Here is a 20203-nt window from a genome sequence, read left to right as displayed (position 1 = left end):
TTTCCATCAGTTCCCTTTGGAATATAAATCTTATATGTGTGTGCATGTATACATACATAAACATATACATACACACACACACACGGTATATCCAAACTAAGAACATACAGCAACACTAAGAGACAGCTTCTTAAAACAAATGAAGGAACATAGCTTAAAGACTGACCAGAATACTGGTCCTTTGGTTTTCAACCATGGCTGCCCATTAGACTTACCAGGCTCTTTAAAATGACCAATGCTCAGGTCTCACCCTTAGAAATTTTTATTTAACTTGATGAGAACCAAGACAAAGTATTCTTTTTATAAGCTCCCCAATGATTTTAATATGCAGCTGGGGATGAGAACCCCTATATTAGAAAGTGAAGTCTCATGCTGATATCTAAAAGAGATGCTCTAAGAGGATATTTTAGATGCCTGCTATAATCCCTAATTAGGATTTTAATAGCAATAAGAGGATGGATGGCATATTCCCTACTGGCAACATTTATTACAGATTTTGAATCCACTTAAAAAGAGTTGTATGAAACCCTTGTTCATTGCTGGTAGAAGTGTAAATTGGTAGAGCTTTTCTTAGGAAAAGTGGTAGTGTCTATTAAAACTGAATGAACACATATGCTATGACCTAACAATTCTACTCCTTGGTATATACCAAACAGAAATGAGGGCTTTTTTTCCACCAAATACGTGTTTGAGGATGTCCATAGCAGCTCTATTCTTAAAAGTCAAAATTGAAAATAACTCAAATATCCATTCATAATAAAATGGATAAACAATTGTTGTATATACAACAGAATATTACACAGCAGTGAAAAAGACCAAACTGCATGCCTGTGTCATGCATGAATTCAACAATATGAATTACTCTTACAAATCTAAGGTTGAGAAAAAGAAACCAGACCAAAAAAAAAAGAAAGAAAGAAAGACTATTTACGGTATGATTACATTTATCTGAAGGTTGGCATGAGGCAAAACTAATTCATGGTGACCGAGGTCAGAATAATGGAGGGGTATTGACTGAGTGGACACAAAGTAGTCTTTGGGGGTGAAAGAAATGTTCACATCTTGATCTGGATGATTTATTCATATGATCTTGATCTTATTCATAAATTAAACACTCACTGAGCTGTACACTTAAGATTTATGTGCTTTATAAATAAATAAAATAAATAAATAAAAGTTTTATATCACAAAATTTTTGTAGCAGAGGCTTCTGTTTTGTGTATTATCTGTAAGTTCATTTTTTTCTTTACTGAAACCATATTCCAGACTTCCACCAAAACTAACAGTAGTAAAAGATAAATTGCTATTTTTCTTAAATGAGAGCCTAGTTCACACACCAGTATTAATTGAGAGAAGTGATCTTTGGTCATGTCATAGTGCCATGAGATTGTTAAGATAGAAGTAACCACGTCAGAATGGTGGGGGACACTGGAAGTGGCCTCACCATTTTGCTCCTTTCCCTGCTAAACTTTTTCTTATAGTTTATACCTGGCTAAATAAGAAGAAGATCAAATGAAACCCATTTTCTTAAAGAAGAAGAGTGTGTATTGCGGGAATGTAGCATATTTGCAGCTTTTGGTGACCTAAAATTTTATAAGGTAAAAATTACTAGCACTACCAAGCAGATTTTCTGAGTTTAAAAACAGGGAAAAGAACAGAATGTATGGCAACTTGTCAGGAGAGTCCTAACACCCCTTGTATTTACTATTCCACTTTTCAATTATCAAGGCCTTTATTTGGTGTTTTTTTTTTTTTTTTGAGGAGGGGTATTAAGGGAGTGTGTATGTATTGGTAAAAACCATTTATGACAAAGCAAATAAATTAATCAACATATGTTAGCTGACACATGCAAAACATTCCAAAGGACACTAAAAAATATAACATCTTGACACTAAAAAGCACGTCATCTTGTTTGAGCCTCATGACAACACCGTGGAGAAGGCAAGGCCAATATCCCTCAACTCCTCAATCGAATTGTCCGGAAGAAATAAGCATGTTAAAACTTAAATAAACAAAGATTCACATAGTAACAAAAGATTTTTTTAAAACAACTAGAATAGTTATATTAACACAAAGTAGGTGATACAGACTGATGCGAAGAGTTAAAGCCAGGTAACGTCATTTCAAAACACTTCCTGGAGAGGTCAGGACTTATGTGAAGGTGCAAAGCAAAAGAAGAGAGGAGCAGGAATTCCAGACTAGAAAGAAGAGGTCTAACAAAAGCATAAGGCAGGAAATCACAAGACTTAGCCCAGGGTTAACACAGGAAGGAGTGAGGATTAACGTTAAAAAGATAGAACAGTGGGGCTTCCCTGGTGGCGCAGTGGTTGAGAGTCCGCCTGCCGATGCAGGGGACACAGGTTCGTGCCCCGGTCTGGGAAGATCCCACATGCCGCAGAGCGGCTGGGCCCGCGAGCCATGGCCGCTGAGCCTGAGCGTCCGGAGCCTGTGCTCCGCAACTGGAGAGGCCACAACAGTGAGAGGCCCGCATACCACAAAAAAAAAAAAAAGATAGAACAGTGGCCTGATCAAGCTCGAAGAAACCTTAGCAGTTATCAAATCCAAATTCCTATTCTTGCAAATGTTGTGACATACCCAAGGTCACTCAGCAAGTTTATGGCGGAGCCATAACTGGTACAGGTGCCCAACTTCAGGTTCTGGGCTCAGGACTCCGAGGTGGAGGCCTGGGGGGTTAGGTCATGGGAGTCACTGAGAGTCTATGAGCAGGGGACGGGAGGACCAGCACGATGCTTTTAGAAATGTAACCTAGCAGTAACGTGGAGACCCATGAAGAATGAAGACAGGAAGCCAGTTAGAAGGCAATTACTACAAACTGGTCATCAGGTATGCAGGACATTACAAGGGTAAAACAACAAACAGAGAACAAGGGGTAAACTGAATAACCAGGAGGCTCCCTGAGTAATGGGAGGACCAGGATAAAGATGACACCATGATAAGAGAAAAGGGAGTCCCACAGAAGTCCTCTTTTTGAGAGGAAATAATACGCATGCTTAACATAGAGTAGCACTTTAATCAATGTTTTTCAAGTGAATAAGTTGTGTTTTTAATGTATTGAGTTTGAGCTAAAGACAAAAAAAGTATCTCAGAAAAGAAATATCCAGAGACAGACAAGTATGAGGCTGGAGCTTGGGAGAAAAGCCGAGTGACAGAGAAGCGTTTAGAAATCTTTGCTGTAGATAGTCTTGTGACTATAGCAGTGAAAATCCACCTCTAACGAGGAAAAGACAGAGAGAGAAGAAGAAAAGGGGAAGAGGAGGGGGAAATCAGAGAGAGAAGCATAGAGTCAGAGACGGTGTCTGGGAAATGCAATGGAACGAAGCAGAGCAAGTGAAGTAACCTGAGAAGGAAGGTCGGGAGAACAGGCATTCACCTCAGGAAAAGCACGTCATCTTGTTTGAGCCTCAGGACAACACCATGGAGAAGGCAAGGCCAACATCATTATTCTCACATAGAAATCAGGAAGCTGAAGCTGAGAGGGGCTGAGTGACTAGCAGCAACTCCACACACAGGCCGTGCCATCAGCTGCGGCAGAAAAAACCCGGGTCTGGTCTGGACTCAAAGCCAGGTGCAGCACTCTGCCTCGGTGGCCTGTGGGAAGAAGGACAGGCAGCTCACGTTCCACATGGCAAGGGCTGTTGCTGAGGACAGGGAAGCAACCTAAGCTGGGGCCAGGAATCCCATCCAGGATAAAGGGCTTCTCCAAACCCCTGCCACATTCAGGGCTGGCGCTCCCACTGCGCCTTTGCCATGGAAAACACCAGTCAGGGAGGGCTCTGGGTAACACCCTAAAGTGGCTAAGGTTTTGCTTCACTGTTGCCCTTCAGAGCTCTTCCCCCTTGTTTTGGTTCCCTAAGGCTGCTGTAATAAATTACCACAAACTGCACGGCTAAAGACAACGGAAATTTATTCTCTCACAGACCAGAAGTCCAAAATCAAGGATTTGGCAAGCAGGGGAGACTATTCCCCGCCTCTTCTACTTTCTGGCAGTCATTGGCCATCCCCAAATTGTAGCCACATCACTCTAATCGCTGCTTCTGTGGGCACATCATCTCTGACTCTGTGTGTCTGTTCTCCTCTGTGTGCCTCTTATAAGGACACTTGGCATTACATTTAGGGCCCATCTTGATAATCCAGAATGATCTCATCTCAAAATCTTCAACTTAATTACATCTGCAAAGACCCTTTCACCAAATAAAGTCACACTCACAGGTTTCTGGGATTTGACGTGGATAGCTTTGACGTGGACCAGTTTTTAGCTCACCACACCCCTCATGCCTTATACCATTATTAGTTCTATCTTCTCTAACCCACCAACACCCAGGGATTACCATGGCTGTGCTCCTACCACACACTCTATCTCTCTTCTTATCCTTCCCTGAAAGTCATCCTTTTGGGATCTTGGTTTCAAGAAACTAATCAAGGGCTTCCCTGGTGGCGCAGTGGTTGAGAGTCCGCCTGCCGATGCAGGGGACGCGGGTTCGTGCCCCGGTCTGGGAGGATTCCACATGCCGCGGAGCGGCTGGGCCCGTGAGCCATGGCCGCTGAGCCTGCGCGTCCGGAGCCTGTGCTCCGCAACAAGAGAGGCCACAATGGTGAGAGGCCCGCGTACCGCAAAAAAAAAAAAAAAAAAAGAAACTAATCAAATAAACTGATGCAGCTTAATGGAAAAGGACCCAAAAATCTGTCTCACAAAACATACATGAGTCTTTCATATGGAATTCTGAAGACAATACCCTCTTTCTATTATCTATCTGATCATTTCTCAAAGAACACTCTGTGGAACAATAGTTCTATACGAGGTTGATAGGTATTAAAAATGAAGAGTCTTTAATGTTCACATTAATTTGGATGCTCCAAGTTAAGAAAATTATACAGGATTCCTTATTTCAAAACTGCTATATGCATTAGAAATATTTGGAAGAAGAGGCTATAATAGGCAGCATTTCTGAAACTTATTTCACCAGAGTCCTTTTGACTTGAACATCTCAAACTACTAGGGTTCCTTGGAAAATACTTTCCAAATCCATCCTAATCCAACAGTAACTTTCACGATCAAAAACTTCAGGCCAAAATCCACAAAGCTGACTCCGTGAAAGAAAGCTGGGACTGGGAAGATGAGAGGAAAAAAGAGGTTGGATATGTTTTTGACTGGGTAGGTATTTGGGGGCACAACTAAAATCAAATGAGGTGGGTGGCCACCCCCTCATAGGAGGAGTACTGCTTACAACTCAATTGAGAGCTGGAATTTCAGAAATAATCTTGTTCTCTGACACAAGATTCTCAACAGCCAGGAGTGCAGATACACTATCCCACTCCCAAAGGAGACATTTCTTAGATACTTGGGGCTTTTTCCATCTAAACACATAACTCCCAATGCTCTCCTTCATGCACACACACACGCACATACACATACACACGTGCATAGACACACCACCAAGGAGACATGGGATTGGCCCTAGGCATGTTGGTGCATTAAAAATGTTTAAATTTATAGATATAATGCCGTCTTCTTATTTTACAGATGAAGAAAAAATTTAAGAATATCGAGCAATTTGTTTAAGGTCACACAGCTGATTAATGGCAGAGCCAGAACTAGAATCCAATTCAATGCTTTAACTGTTTACCACGCTCCAAATCCAACGCAAAGAAGAATCTCTTTTTCTAATGAAGGCCAGTATCCATTAGTTTTTAAAAATTAAAATTTTTTTAATTTGAGCCATATAAATGAAAAGCAACTTAATTTAGTTAGGAAAATATAGATCATTATACCAATGCTTTAAAATTAAACCTATTCAATAAATATAATCAGTGATAAATACTCTTTCATTCTTTATTATGATGTGTTAAGATGAAGAGGAAGGAGGAAGAGAAAGTGGAAAAAGGAATAACAGGGAAAAAATCCCAAATGTTTTGTAGAGCAGGCTTTGAAAAATATCTTGACTTAAAAAATGGAGAGCTGCTTCTAGAACTTGTTAGGAATATGGCATTTGGATGGAAACAAAAACATTCTTGAAATACATTTTTCACATTAGTGACAATCTTAGTTTACTAGATAGTGGGAAATGCCACCTTATCTCAGATGAAGGTCCTCTTTTAGGATTTACATCTCCACGTGCCAAGAGTACTGTCACTGAAAGCATTCAAAGTTTGGTTTTCTTTATGCAGCTGCATCCATAAATGAGACCACATACTGACGTATGTGCAATGGACTGATGAAACCCAGTCAAAGGCCAGATCTCACTTATAGACTAGAAAGTTACCTACCGCTGTTTCAAACCTTGGAAATTACAACTCTCGGGGGGGTGGATAGGAGGGGGAATTATAAGGTATCTTTCTTCTGTAGTCAGGTGGGTGAGACCTCTTTAACTAAAATTTTCCCCCAGAGAATTATGACTGTGGGTAACAGGGTGAGACTTACTAAGGGCATGACCACAATCTAGAACAGCTTTTTTCCAGCTTTATGACCACAACTCATTGTCAAAACTACATTCTATGCAGTGACCCCATACATGGACATGCAAATGTACTGATAACTATGACAAAAGTTATTCACAAAATAATACCTACTTTTCCATTTTTCCATTCTATACCATTCTATTTCTTTTTTTTTTTTTCAGTGCTGATCTTGACCCACAATGGAAACATTGACAGACAGTAAAAACACATAGAAGCTGAAGACCTCAGCAGCCCCATGCCATGTGGCAGTGCCCCCTGAAGCATGTTCACCAAGGAAGAACCCCAAGATGCTCCCATACAAAGATTTCCCAGATGAATTTGGGAAACAGAGAATGCTGTAACTCCTCTTGGAGATTCCCAATACACATAACGTATCAAAGGCTTTGAGACATTCTTAGGAAAGAAAAACCATTCTTGTTTAACCCAGAATTTCCAAATTTATCTGACCACATGATGTGTGTTTGTAAAACAATCTTCCTGCTAAACACTTTGGGGAAATCTCGTACACAGCAGAAACTACTGAGTTAGAGATGAAAATTAGTGTCTAAAAGTTCAAAATTAACTGCAACTTCTCCAGCCAAAAGCATTTTAAAGGAAGGAGAAAAGGTTAAATGTACCTTTGGATAGCTCTCTAATATCAATGAAAAAACTTCACAAGTCATTAAAACTAGAAAAGTATAACTTATTAAGGACAGAGAAACAAAAACGCACTAAGTACATTCCTTATTCTAAGCATCAGCAAATGGTTCAAGTATCTATCAGTACTCCCACCTAGCTGATGGACCTATCTAGCTGCTGGAATTATAATTTTGTAAAGAACTGGGTTTTGAGGCTTCATTTTAAGTGTTTGTCTAAACTGAAAAGGTCTGGTGAATTGTGATTAAATATATGCAAAGGACCAACTCATGCTTCTCCTGCACTCTTGCTGGTACTGAAGTGGCTCTGTCAAGAGCTGCCTGTATTTTTTTTTTTTTAACGTCTTTATTGGAGTATAATTGCTTTACAATGACGCATTAGTTTCAGCTTTATAACAAAGTGAATCAGCTATACATATACATATATCCCCATATCTCCTCTCTCTTGCATCTCCTTGCCACCTTCCCTATCCTACCCCTCTAGGTGGTCACAAAGCACCGAGCTGATCTCCCTGTGCTATGCGGCTGCTTCCCACTAGCTATCTATTTTACATTTGGTAGTGTTTATATGTCCATGCCACTCTCTCACTTTTTCCCAGCTTACCCTTCCCCCTCCCCATGTCCTCAAGTCCATTCTCTAGTAGGTCTGCGTCTTTATTCACGACCTGTCCCTAGGTTCTTCAGAACCATTTTTTTTAAAGAGTCCATATATATGTGTTAGCATATGGTATTTGTTTTTCTCTTTCTGACTTACTTCACTCTGTATGACAGACTCTAGGTCCATCCACCTCACTACAAATAACTCAATTTCATTTCTTCTTATGACTGAGTAATACTCCATTGTGTATATGTGTCACATCTTCTTTATCCATTCAACTGTCAATGGACACTTAGGTTGCTTCCATGTCCTGGCTATTGTAAATAGAGCTGCAATGAACATTGTGGTACATGACTCTTCTTGAATTATGGTTTTCTCAGGGTATATGCCCAGTAGTGGGATTGCTGGGTTGTATGGTAGTTCTATTTTAATTTTTTAAGGAACCTACATACTGTTCTCCATAGTGTGCCTGTATTTTTATTCACCTAGTCACACAGTATAACAGCTGAAGGATATATACTCATTTTGAGGCTAACCTGAGCTCCAGCCAGCCTGACCGCAGAAGCAGGAAGTCTTTCTGTTAAGGGTGTTTTGTTGTGGCCAATAACATTCTCAGACTCTCCAAAGAGAGTCATGGTATTATCACTACCTAATATTGTATATATTTGGTTTTTGTCTGTCTGCTCCCACAAAAGTGTGAGCTCCATGAGGGCAAGGATATTGTCTGTCTGGTTCACCTGTGTATTCCCAGTGCCATAAAAAGTGCCTGGCACATAGTAGATGCTAAATAAATAAATGTTGAATAAATAACTTCCAGGGATGACCAGAAGACAAGTTGAGTGGCAAGAGGAAGAAGATAGAATATGTAATCAGAGGTCTACAAGAGACTGGATGCCAGTGCTCTGTTCCTTCATTAGCCAACACTTCTGTCTCCCTATTTCCCTAAGCCCCCTTTAACATTTCAGATTGCACCAAAGAGCATTTAAGGTTCTTGAGGACAAGGCCCGGGTCTTGTTCTCCATCACGGGGTCTTGCTCTCAAGAAGTAACCAGTAAACATTTACAGAACTACGCTGACAAAGAACAGCAGTCTGCCTTGAAAGGGCAGAGGCTCCCCAGAGTCTCACAGTCTGGAATGGTCTCCCCACATACAACAATGTCTCGCCCTTTTCATACTTCCTTATCTCCCACACATTTCAGCTCTGCTGGTTCTTCTGCAAAATAGGGTAAGATGAGTCATAATGCTAACTCCAGAGTTCGGAAACACATTTTGAAAACTGTCCACAATCATCACTGCATACACGAATGCAAGAAGACATGACAGTTATAAGTGACGAACAATCAAATTCAGAAACACTCACACCAGAGGTGTGGTGGGTGTAGGGCTTTTTCCTCTGATAAAATATATACTTCAAAGAACCAGAAGGAGAAAGTCTTCCATTCATGGATTTTTCCACCAGTAGCAGCTCACTTTGCAATAGGGACATGGAATTTTACTTACCTATTTACTTACCAAAAAACCCACGTGACCTGGCCAGAGCAGGACAGGACCACACAGTCACATCATTCTTAGGAGACCCTTGACCAGTTGCGATCTCCTTTGTCTTAGGTAGCCAGACTAGGGAACAAATCTGTAATAATGACCCCCAAAATATAGAATTACGGCAATTTCTGATTCACTGAATGCATTTTAAACTGATTCTAGGCAGTGTGCTCTGTCCACATCTATCCTCCAGTCCATACGTGGGGTTAGGTTATTAGAGGAATTATGTTAGTTCTAGGAAAGTTTATCCCAAGGCAACAAAAGACTAAATATACAAATAGGCTTAGGCACAATGAACCTATGAACTGAAGTGGGCTATGATCACTGTCCAGGAACAGTCAGACTACTCTCAAGTTTCTCAGTCAAAGCAGTGCTGAGAAAGAAGGGAAATGAAAAAGAAAGGACACACAAGTTAAATTAACTTTCAACTCACAGATGAAGGAGGTTTTACAAAAAGAAACTCTTAAGAACTGAAATTCCTGTAGACTTAGCAGGTAAAGAAAGGTGTGTTTGGGTCCTATGCTCTATCATAAGTTATTTTCACAAGATTCTAGAAGACCAGAATGAAGGTAAACTCCCTGAGAGACATTTACCTGTGAGTTTGTGCTTGGGGTCTGGATGCTCTGCTCAGTATTGATGTCCAGGATGTGTAAGTGTCCATCCTTCATTCCTCCTCCAACAGCGAGGATTTCAGACTGCCAGGGACACCAATCCATGGCCTTTAAAGTTCCAAATAATTACACAGGCAGGTCAGCTTTGGAGAAGGTGAAATCATGAATGAGCTGCACGCATATAAGCAGAAGCTCCAGAGCTCTGTCCCTGTGGCAGATTTCCAGGACCTCTGATCCAAAGGCAAGAGCTACTTTACTCTCCAGAGATTACTTCTCAGGGACTAGAAATCACATATTGGTGCCTTCTTCAAATTTAGATAACAATTGCAAATATTTTAAACATAGAAAAACCACACAATAATATGTTTGAAAAACTTCATTCAACACATCCTCTGGGGCAAAAATCTGCTGCTGGAAGAGTTGACATGTGCCCCTAGCATCTGGTTATAAAATACAGTCTTCCTCTGGTTTGTCTACCTGTGTCCTGAGGTTCTAGGTCAGAGAGGGAATAGAAAAGAATGGAGAGCTATACATGCTTGCTCACAACACAAGAAAATCTCATGTATTTCAAATCTTAATACATTTTAGAAAATAAAATTGCCTTTTCTTTAGTTATAAATTATTATTGTTAATTCTGAAAAACAGAATTTAATATTATACATTTATATTGATAATTGAAATGACTAATAACAGTAACTTTAAAAAACATTTTAACAAATATTTCAGTCATATTTATCTGTATATCCTTATCAATCATCCTGGCAACTATTCTCATTTTTACATATTATCTTCTATATGTAAAAGTATTTTATAAAGTACTAAGCATGATGTATATACTATTTTATTTTTCTGTTGTTTTCACTTATTATATGGCTTTCCATGTTTATTTTTCATAGTTATCATTTTTAGTAATCCCACAATATTCCATCACGTTATTATACTCTAATTAATGTTTGTTCTAATTCTGGACTCAGGTTGATTTTTTATCTTATTTTGGTTTGGTTTGCATTGGCTTGGGCTGAGTTTTTTGAAAAGAAGTGGATTTGGGGGGATTGTGTTTTTGTTGTTTGTTTTTATAAAGAATACTTTAATAGGGTTCAAGATGGTGGAGCAGAAGGATGTGCGCTCACTCCCTCTTGTGAGAGCACTGGAATCACAACTAACTGATGAACAATCATCGATAGGAAGACATTGGAACTCACCAAAAAGATACCCCACATCCAAAGACAAAGGAGAAACTACAATGAGATGGTACGAGGGGCGCAATCACAGTAAAATGAAATCCCATAGCTGCTGGGGGGGTGACTCACAAACTGCAGAACACTTATACCACAGAAGTCAACCCACTGGAGTGAAGGTTCTGAGCCCCAGGTCAGGCTTCCTAACCTGCGGGTCTGGCAATGGGAGGAGGAATTCCTAGAGAATCAGACTTTGAAGCCTAGTGGGATTTGATTGCAGGACTTTGACAGGACTGGGGGACACAGAGACTCCACTCTTGGAGGGCACACACTAAGTAGTGTGCGCATCGGGACCCAGGGGAAGGAGCAGTGACCCCATAGGAGATTGAACCAGACCTACCTGCTAGTGTTGGAGGGTCTCCTGTAGAGGCAGGGGGTGGCTGTGGCTCACCACGGGGACAAGGACAGTGGCAGCAGAAGTTCTGGGAAGTACTCCTTGGCATGAGCCCTCCCAGAGTTGGCCATTAGCCCCACCAAAGAGCCAGGTAGGCTCCAGTGTTGGGTTGCCTCAGGCCAAACAACCATCAGGGAGGGAACCCAGCCCCACCCATCAGCAGACAAGCGGATTAAAGTTTTACTGAGCTCTGCCCACCAGAGGAACACCCAGCTCTACCCACCACCAGTCCCTCCCATCAGGAAGCTTGCACAAGCCTCTTAGATAGCCTCATCCATCAGAGGGCAGACAGCAGAAGCAAGAAAAGCTACAATTCTGCAGCCTGTGGAACAAAACCAAATTCACAGAAAGATAGACAAAATGAAAAGGCAGAGGATTATGTACCAGATGAAGGAACAAGATAAAACCCCAGAAAAACAACAAAATGAAGTAGAGATAGGCAACCAGAAAAAATTTTTCAGAATAATGATAGTGAAGATGATCCAGGACCTTGGAAAAAGAATGGAGGCAAAGATCGAGAAGATTCAAGAAATGTTTAACAAAGACCCAGAATTATTAAGGAACAAACACCTATAAGAATTAAGGAACAAACAAACAGAGAAGAACAATACAATAACTGAAATGAAAAATACACTACAAGGAATCAATAGCAGAATAACTGAGACAGAAGAACCTATAAGTGACCTGGAAGACAGAATGGTGGAATTCACTGCTGTGGAACAGGATACAGAGAAAAGAATGAAAAGAAATGAAGACAGCCTAAGAGACCTCTGGGACAAAATTAAACAACATTTGCATTATAGGGGTCCAAGAAGGAGAAGAGAGAGAGAAAGACCCGAGAAAATATTTGAAGAGATTATAGTCGAAAATTCCCTAACATGGGAAAGGAAATAGCCACCCAAGTCCAGGAAGCACAGAGAGCCCCAGGCAGCACAAACCCAAGGGGAAACATGCTGAGACACAGAGTAATCAAACTGACAAAAATTAAAGACAAAGAAAAATTATTGAAAGCAACAAGGGAAAAACGACAAATAACATACAAGGGAACTCCCATAAGGTTAACAGCTGATTTCTCAGCAGAAACTCTACAAGCCAGAAGGGAGTGGCACATGGCACAATATATTTAAAGTGATGAAAGGGAATAACCTACAGCCAAGATTACTCTACCCATCAAGGATCTCATTCATATTCAACGGAGAAATCAGAAGCTTTATGAACAAGCAAAAGCTAAGAGAATTCAGCACACCAAACCAGCTCGACAACAAATGCTAAAGGAACTTCTCTAAGTGGGAAACACAAGAGAAGAAAAGGACCTACAAAAACAGACACATAACAATTAAGAAAATTGTAACAGGAACATACATATTGATAATTACCTTAAACATGAATGGATTAAATGCTCCAACCAATAGACACAGCCTTGCTGAATGGATACAAAAACAACACCCATATATATACTGTCTACAAGAGACCCACTTCAGACCTAGGGACACATACAGACTGAAAGTGAGGGGATGGAAGAAGATATTCCATGCAAATGGAAATCAAAAGAAACCTGGAGTAGCAATACTCATATCAGATAAAATAGACGTTAAAATAAAGAATGTTACAAGAGAAAAGGAAGGACACTACATAATGACCAAGGGATCAATCCAAGAAGAAGATATAACAATTGTAAATATATATGCACCCAACATAGGTGCACCTCAATACATAAGGCAACTGCTAACATCTATAAAAGAGGAAATCGACAGTAACACAATAATTGTGGGGGACTTTAACACCTCACTTACACCAATGGACAGATCACCCACACAGAAAATTAATAAGGAAACACAAGCTTTAAATGACATAATAGACCAGATAGATTTAATTGATATTTATAGGACATTCCATCCAAAAAGAGCAGATTACACTTTCTTCTCAAGTGCACACGGAACATTCTCCAGGATAGATCACATCTTGGTTCACAAATCAAGCCTCAGTAAATTTAAGAAAATTGAAATCATATCAAGCATCTTTTCCAACCACAATGCTATGAGATTAGAAATCAATTCAGGGAAAAAAACGTAAAAAACACAAACACATGGAGGCTAAACAATACATTACTAAATAAGCAAGAGATCACTGAATAACAAAGAGGAAATCAAAATATACCTAGAGAAAAATTACAACGAAAATACAACAATCCAAAACCTATGGGACGCAGCAAAAACTGTTCTAAGAGGGAAGTTTATAGCAATACAAGCACACCTCAAGAAACAAGAAAAATCTCAAATAAACAATCTAACCTTACACCTAAAGGAACTAGAGAAAGAAGAACAAACAAAACCCAAAGTTAGTAGAAGGAAAGAAATCATAAAGATCAGAGCAGAAATAAATGAAAGAAAACAATAGCAAAGATCAATAAAACTAAAAGATGGTTCTTTGAGAAGATAAACAAAATTGAGAAACCTTTAGCCAGACTCATCACGAAAAAGACGGAGAGGACTCAAATCAAAAAAATTAGAAATGAAAAAGGAGAAGTTACAATGGACACCGCAGAAATACAAAGCATCCTAAGAGACTACTACAAGCAACACTATGCCAATAAAAAGGACAACCTGGAAGAAATGGACAAATTCTTAGAAAGGTATATCCCTCCAAGACTGAACCAGGAAGAAACAGAAAATATGAACAGACCAATCACAAGTAATGAAATTGAAACTGATTTAAAATCTTCCAACAAACGAAAGTCCAGGACCAGATGGCTTCACAGGCGAATTCCATCAAACATTTAGAGAAGAACTAATACCCATCCTTCTCAAACTCTTCCAAAAAATTGCAGAGAAAGGAACACTCCCAAACTCATTCTATGAGGCCACCATCACCCTGATACCAAAACCAGACAAAAATACTACAAAAAAAGAAAATTACAGACCAATATCACTGATGAATATAGATTCAAAAATCCTCAATAAAATACAAGCAAACAGAATCCAACCAGACATTAAAAGGATCATACACCATGATCAAGTGGGATTTATCCCAGGGATACAAGCATTCTTCAATGTACACAAATAAATCAATGTGGTACACCATATTAACAAATTGAAGAATAAAAACCATATGCTCATCCCAATAGATGCATAAAAAGCTTTTGACAAAATTCAACACCCATTTATGATAAAAACTCTCCAGAAACCGGGCACAGAGGGAACCTACCTCAACATAATAAAGGCCATATATAACAAACCTACAACAAACATCATTCTTAATGGTGAAAAACTGAAAGCATTTCCTCTAAGACCAGGAACAAGACAAAGTTGTCCACTCTTGCCACTATTATTCAACGTAGTTTTGGAAGTCCTAGCCATGGTAATCAGAGAAGAAAAAGAAATAAAAGGAATACAAATCAGAAAAGAAGAAGTAAAGCTGCCACTGTTTGCAGGTGACATGATACTATACATAGAGAATCCTAAAGATGCCACCAGGAAACTACTACAGCTAATCAATGAATTTGGTAAAGTAGCAGGATACAAACTTAATGCACAGAAATCTCTTGCATTCCTATACACTAATGATGAAATATCTAAAAGAGAAATTAAGGAAACACTCCCATTTACCATTGCAACAAAAAGAATAAAATAACTAGGAATAAATGTACATAAGGAGACAAAAGACCTGTATGCAGAAAACTATAAGACACTGATGAAAGAAATTAAAGATGATACAAACAGATGGAGAGATATACCATGTTCTTGGATTGGAAGAATCAATATTGTGAAAATGACTATATTACCCAAAGCAATCTACAGATTCAGTGCAATCCCTATGAAATTACCAGTGGTATTTTTTACAGAACTAGAAGAAAAAAATCTTAAAATTTGTATGGAAAAATAAAAAATTTGTATTGAGGCACAAAAGACCCTGAATTGCCAAAGCAGTCTTGAGGGAAAAAAACGGAGCTGGAGGAATCAGACTCCCTCACTTCAGACTATACTACAAAGCTACAGTAATGAAGACAATATGGTACTGACACAAAAACAGATATATAGGTAAATGGAACAGGATAGAAAGTCCAGAGATAAACCCACGCACCTATGGTCAACTAAGCTATGACAAAGTTGGCAAGGATATACAATGGAGAAAAGACAGACTCTTCAATAAGTGGTGCTGGGAAAACTGGACAGCCACATGTAAAGGAATGAAATTAGAACACTCCCTAACACCATACACAAAAATAAAATCAAAATGGATTAGAGGCCTAAATGTAAGACCGGACACTATAAAACTCTTAAAGGAAAACATAGGAAGAACACTCTTTGACATAAATTACAGAAAGATCTTTTCTGATCCATGTCCTAGAGTAATGGAAATTAAAACAAAAATAAACAAATGGGACCTAATGAAACTTAAAAGCTTTTGCAAATCAAAGGAAACTATAAACAAGATGAAAAGACAGCCCTCAGAATGGGAGAAAATATTTGCAAACAAATCAATGGACAAAGGATTAACCTCCAAAATATATAAACTGCTCATGCAGCTCAATATTAAAAAAACAAACAATCCAATCCCAAAATGGGCAGAAGATCTAAATAGACATTTCTCCAAAGAAGACATACAGATGGCCAAGAAGCACATGAAAAGCTGCTCAACATCACTAATTATTAGAGAAATGTAAATCAAAACTACGATGAGGTATCACCTCACACCAGTCAGAATAGCCATCATCAGAAAATCTACAGACAACAAATGCTGGAGAGGGTGTGGAGGAAAGAGAACCCTCTTGGACTGTTGGTGGAAATGTAAATTGATACAGCCACTATGGAGAACAGTATGGACGTTCCTTAAAAAAACTAAAAATAGAAGTACCATATGACCCAGCAATCCCACTCCTGGGCATATACCCAGAGAAAACCATAATTCTAAAAGACACATGCACCCCAACCTTCATTGCAGCACTATTTACAATAACCAGGTCATGGAAGCAACCTAAATGCCCATCAACAGAGGAATGGATAAAGAAGATGTGGTACATATATAGAATGGAATATTACTCAGCCATAAAAAGGAACGAAACTGGGTCATTTGTGGAGACGTGGATGGATCTAGAGACTGTATACAGAGTGAAGTAAGTCAGAAAGAGAAAAACAAATATCATATATTAACACATTTATGTGGAACCTAGAAAAATGGTACAGATGAACTGGTTTGCAGGGCAGAAATAGAGACACAGATGTAGAGAACAAACGTAAGGACACCAAGGGGGGAAATTGGGGGTGGGGGGTGTCATGAATTGGGAGATTAGGATTGACATGTATACACTGATGTGTATAAAATTGATGACTAATAAGAAACTGCTGTATAAAAAATAAATAAAATTTAAAAATTTAAAAAAAGAATACTATAATAAATACATTCTGGCATATGTCTTTCGTTTCTCATATATTATTTTTTTAGGTAAATTCCAAGCTTCAGAAGTGCTGATATAGGTTTCAAATAGTTGTAACTTTTTATAACACCAGCATCAAATGAGTACATTAATCTCATCCTGAGTTTAAGCTTAATTGGAGTTAAAAATTAATCTCCCATCCCACATACCCTTTACCAACATCCTCCATCAATATGTGGAATCTCATTCTACTCCCTTTGAATCTGGGAGGGCTGTGACTGGCTTACAAACAACAGAATGCACCAACAGTGTCACTGCGTGACTTGTGGAATTAGTTATAAAAGGTGATGCCGCTTTCACCTTGTTCTCTGAAGCACTGGCCCTGTTGCCCTGAGCCACAAAGTCCAACTCTCTTAAGACTGCCAGGTTGTGAGGAAGCCCAAAGTGGCCCAATGTGGAGAAGCTCTGAGACCACATGAAGAGGGAAGGATGACTAGCCAGCCAACAGCTGCGCCAGCTCCCAGCACTTTTAGCTTCAGTCACTGTCTGACTACAACCCCATGAGAGACCCTGAGCCAGAACTGCTGAGAAGAGCCCTTCCCAAAGTCTGACCCCCAGAAACCATAAGAGATAATAAAATAATCATTGTGTTAAGCCACTAGGTTTTAGAGTAATTTGTTACATAACAATAGATAACCAGAATAAATACCATAAATAGAAAACGTAAACAATGAAATATGGTTGTAGTTCATATAAGAAAGACAGTGAAGAACTCTAATCAGTCAACCTACCTTCAAAGTAAAGACTTTGACCTTGTATTGTGAATAAATGTACAATTTAATTTTCAGTTGAAATAAAATATTTGCAATATATATGTATCATATCTTATGGTTACCTACCTTAGTAGTCTTTTTTAAATAACCATTCAGCTACACCCCTGACTGGGCTGGATAAGAGGGCTATTTCAGTAAACACAAAATTTTGCATACAATTTGAAACGGCTGAGAAATTCTCCTGAGTCCATGGACCCCAGTTTCATCATAGAATATTTTTATGTTTTTTAGAGAGTATCTTTGTGTTTATTAGCAATCATTTTCTTCAATACCCTACTTCCAGTTAGCTTTTACTATAAACAAGCTGTTTTGGCAAAACTAGAATCTCCGTCATGAGAGAAATCACACAGACGTCAACCTCTGAGTCTGCTGCTGCTCCTGCTATACTAGTTGGCTAGTCGGTGGTGAGTGTGAAAGTATTTACACTAGTGACTGTTCTTATGATTCCCCAGGTAGTAGCTGCCACAAGGTTTGGCTTGCCCAGGTCTCCAGAAACTCTTAGTTCAATTCAATGCATTTCTGATAAGACATCGAAGAATGTAAGCAGCTCTTTCCAGGAAACAGCTCTCTGCAGATCTTTTGTCTTGTCACTTCAGCAAAACTATATGTTAACTAACTTTACACCAGATGTCCCATGCTTAACTAACCTCCAGCGCAAGCACACCTTTCAAAACTGTTGGATTTATTACCTTGACTGCTGTAGGTTGGGGTATGACGTTTAGCGGGTGACCCTGTGCATTCACACCTGGATCATGGGGCCATATAGTCAGCAGTCCGTCACTACAGCCACTGGAAAGCAGCCTGCCACCCGGCGACCACTTCAGGGCACACACAGCTTGCTTGTGGTGAAGAATTCCAACATGGTGCTGGGCTACCCGAACATCGTGATGATAAACACGGCCCAGTCTCGACCCACTGCCCAGAGGTAAAGGGGCAGGTTTAGGACAGAAAACTTGAGCCCTAATACTACATAAGCATAATATGAAAGAAAGTATTGTTCAGAATCCTGAAAGACCCCTTAGGACAGATTCAAAACATAGACATTTCTTGAGTTAATAAGGATGGAGTATTCTGCCTGGGTGATTCTTCCCACAAGTGAAATAGATTTGCTTGGCAGAGTTTCAAAACTGGATATTTAAAAGATATATTTTGAAAGATAACTCAAATGGCTTTAATATGATGCTTTAAAGTTAATGGCTTTAACTTTAATGGCTTTAATGCAGGCATGGAAAAAATAAATTTAGAAATTATCATATTTTCCCAGATAGTAGTTTATGTACTGAACCCAGGAAATATTACTTTTCTGGAATTCAGAATATTTCATATTATCTTAATGAAATGACATATGTGTATGATATATGTGTTAGACATAAAAATGTATTATTTCCTTTTTCTATTAATCTACAGATCTACTATTAGTTTGCTCATGCTACTAATATCTAAAAAGAATATAAAACTATCTGAATGTCACAGCAAACTGCAATATGATTCAAAATCACTGGATAATGTCTCCACTCTCAGTGATTTGGATCCAAATGATGATAAGGGTCCTGTCTCACAAAGATAATGAACTCTTTCTGGACTAGTTTTCTCCAAGGAGAAAGTAAATAACTGCCTACAATTATTAACTGCCTACAATTTCTGAAGTTTCTCAAAGTGCAGTATCAGATTTTTAAAAACAACTTAGGCACAGCCCAGATAGCATTTTGATGAACAGTATGGACTCTGTGGCCAGACCACCTGGTTCGAAGCCTGACTCTTCCCCTTACGTTAACCATGTGACCTCAGGCTGGTGTCTCAGTTTACTCCTCAGAAAAAGAGGGTGGGGGGATATAAACCACTTTATAATGTCATTGCAGGGATTAAAACGTGATTACACACCTAAAGAGTTAGCACATTGCCTGGCACAGAGTATTCTAAAATGTTAGCTGCTATGATTATAAGAAAGTGTTTGTTCATGTTCCTCATGGATAATGAAACTAAACTTAAGCAATGTAAATAGATTGTAAAAGGAACTCGAGTATAGAATTGACCAGAGTACAACAACTTCACAGGGTAAATATTTAGGTCTATATAAGAGCAATTTGCTTAAGTAGTTTTAAGTCTGGCCTATAATCACAAGGTATTAAAATATCAAATTTACAACTGTGCTACTTAAAGAAATTGTAAAAGGCTTCAAATTTTATTTAAATTTAAATCTACTTTAAGAAATACAGTATGAAGATGAATGACTGTTATTAAATACGTATTTAGACCAATTATGTAGGCTCACAGGGACAAGTCGCTTAACGTTCCTGGTCAAAAAGAAGCAGTTAGATGACTAAATCAGTAGTTCTCAAAAGTGATAAAGTGTCAGCATCACTTGGGAAATCAGAAATGCATATTATCAGCACACCTCAGACCTACTGAATCAGAAATTCCCAGAGTGAGAGCAGCAATCTAGGTTTTGAGGACCCCTCCAGGGATTCTGACACACTCTCAAGTCTGAGAATCACTGAACT

At 39.0% G+C, this 20203-nt stretch overlaps 1 protein-coding gene across 2 annotated transcripts in view; it reads right to left on the bottom strand.

Moving 5' to 3' along the window:
• Positions 1–3379: 3379 nt before the first annotated feature.
• CDC20B (cell division cycle 20B) overlaps positions 3380–20203 on the bottom strand; it is a 61685-nt gene continuing 44861 nt past the window's right edge. Inside the window, exons 9-12 of one of the 2 annotated variants that reach the window (XM_004275140.3) lie at positions 18392–18617; positions 9846–9971; positions 9223–9340; positions 3380–3609 (exon numbers count right to left, since the gene is read on the bottom strand). In XM_004275140.3, coding sequence (XP_004275188.1) covers positions 3509–3609; positions 9223–9340; positions 9846–9971; positions 18392–18617 — 571 coding nt within the window. In that variant the 3' untranslated portion in view covers positions 3380–3508. The remainder of the gene's footprint in view (positions 3610–9222; positions 9341–9845; positions 9972–18391; positions 18618–20203) is intronic. The other variant, XM_049707727.1, reaches the window with a different exon arrangement.

The sequence above is a fragment of the Orcinus orca genome, chromosome 3, assembly GCF_937001465.1.
Source record: "Orcinus orca chromosome 3, mOrcOrc1.1, whole genome shotgun sequence".
Lineage (NCBI taxonomy): Eukaryota > Metazoa > Chordata > Mammalia > Artiodactyla > Delphinidae > Orcinus > Orcinus orca.
This window is presented reverse-complemented; position numbering and strand designations above follow the sequence as displayed.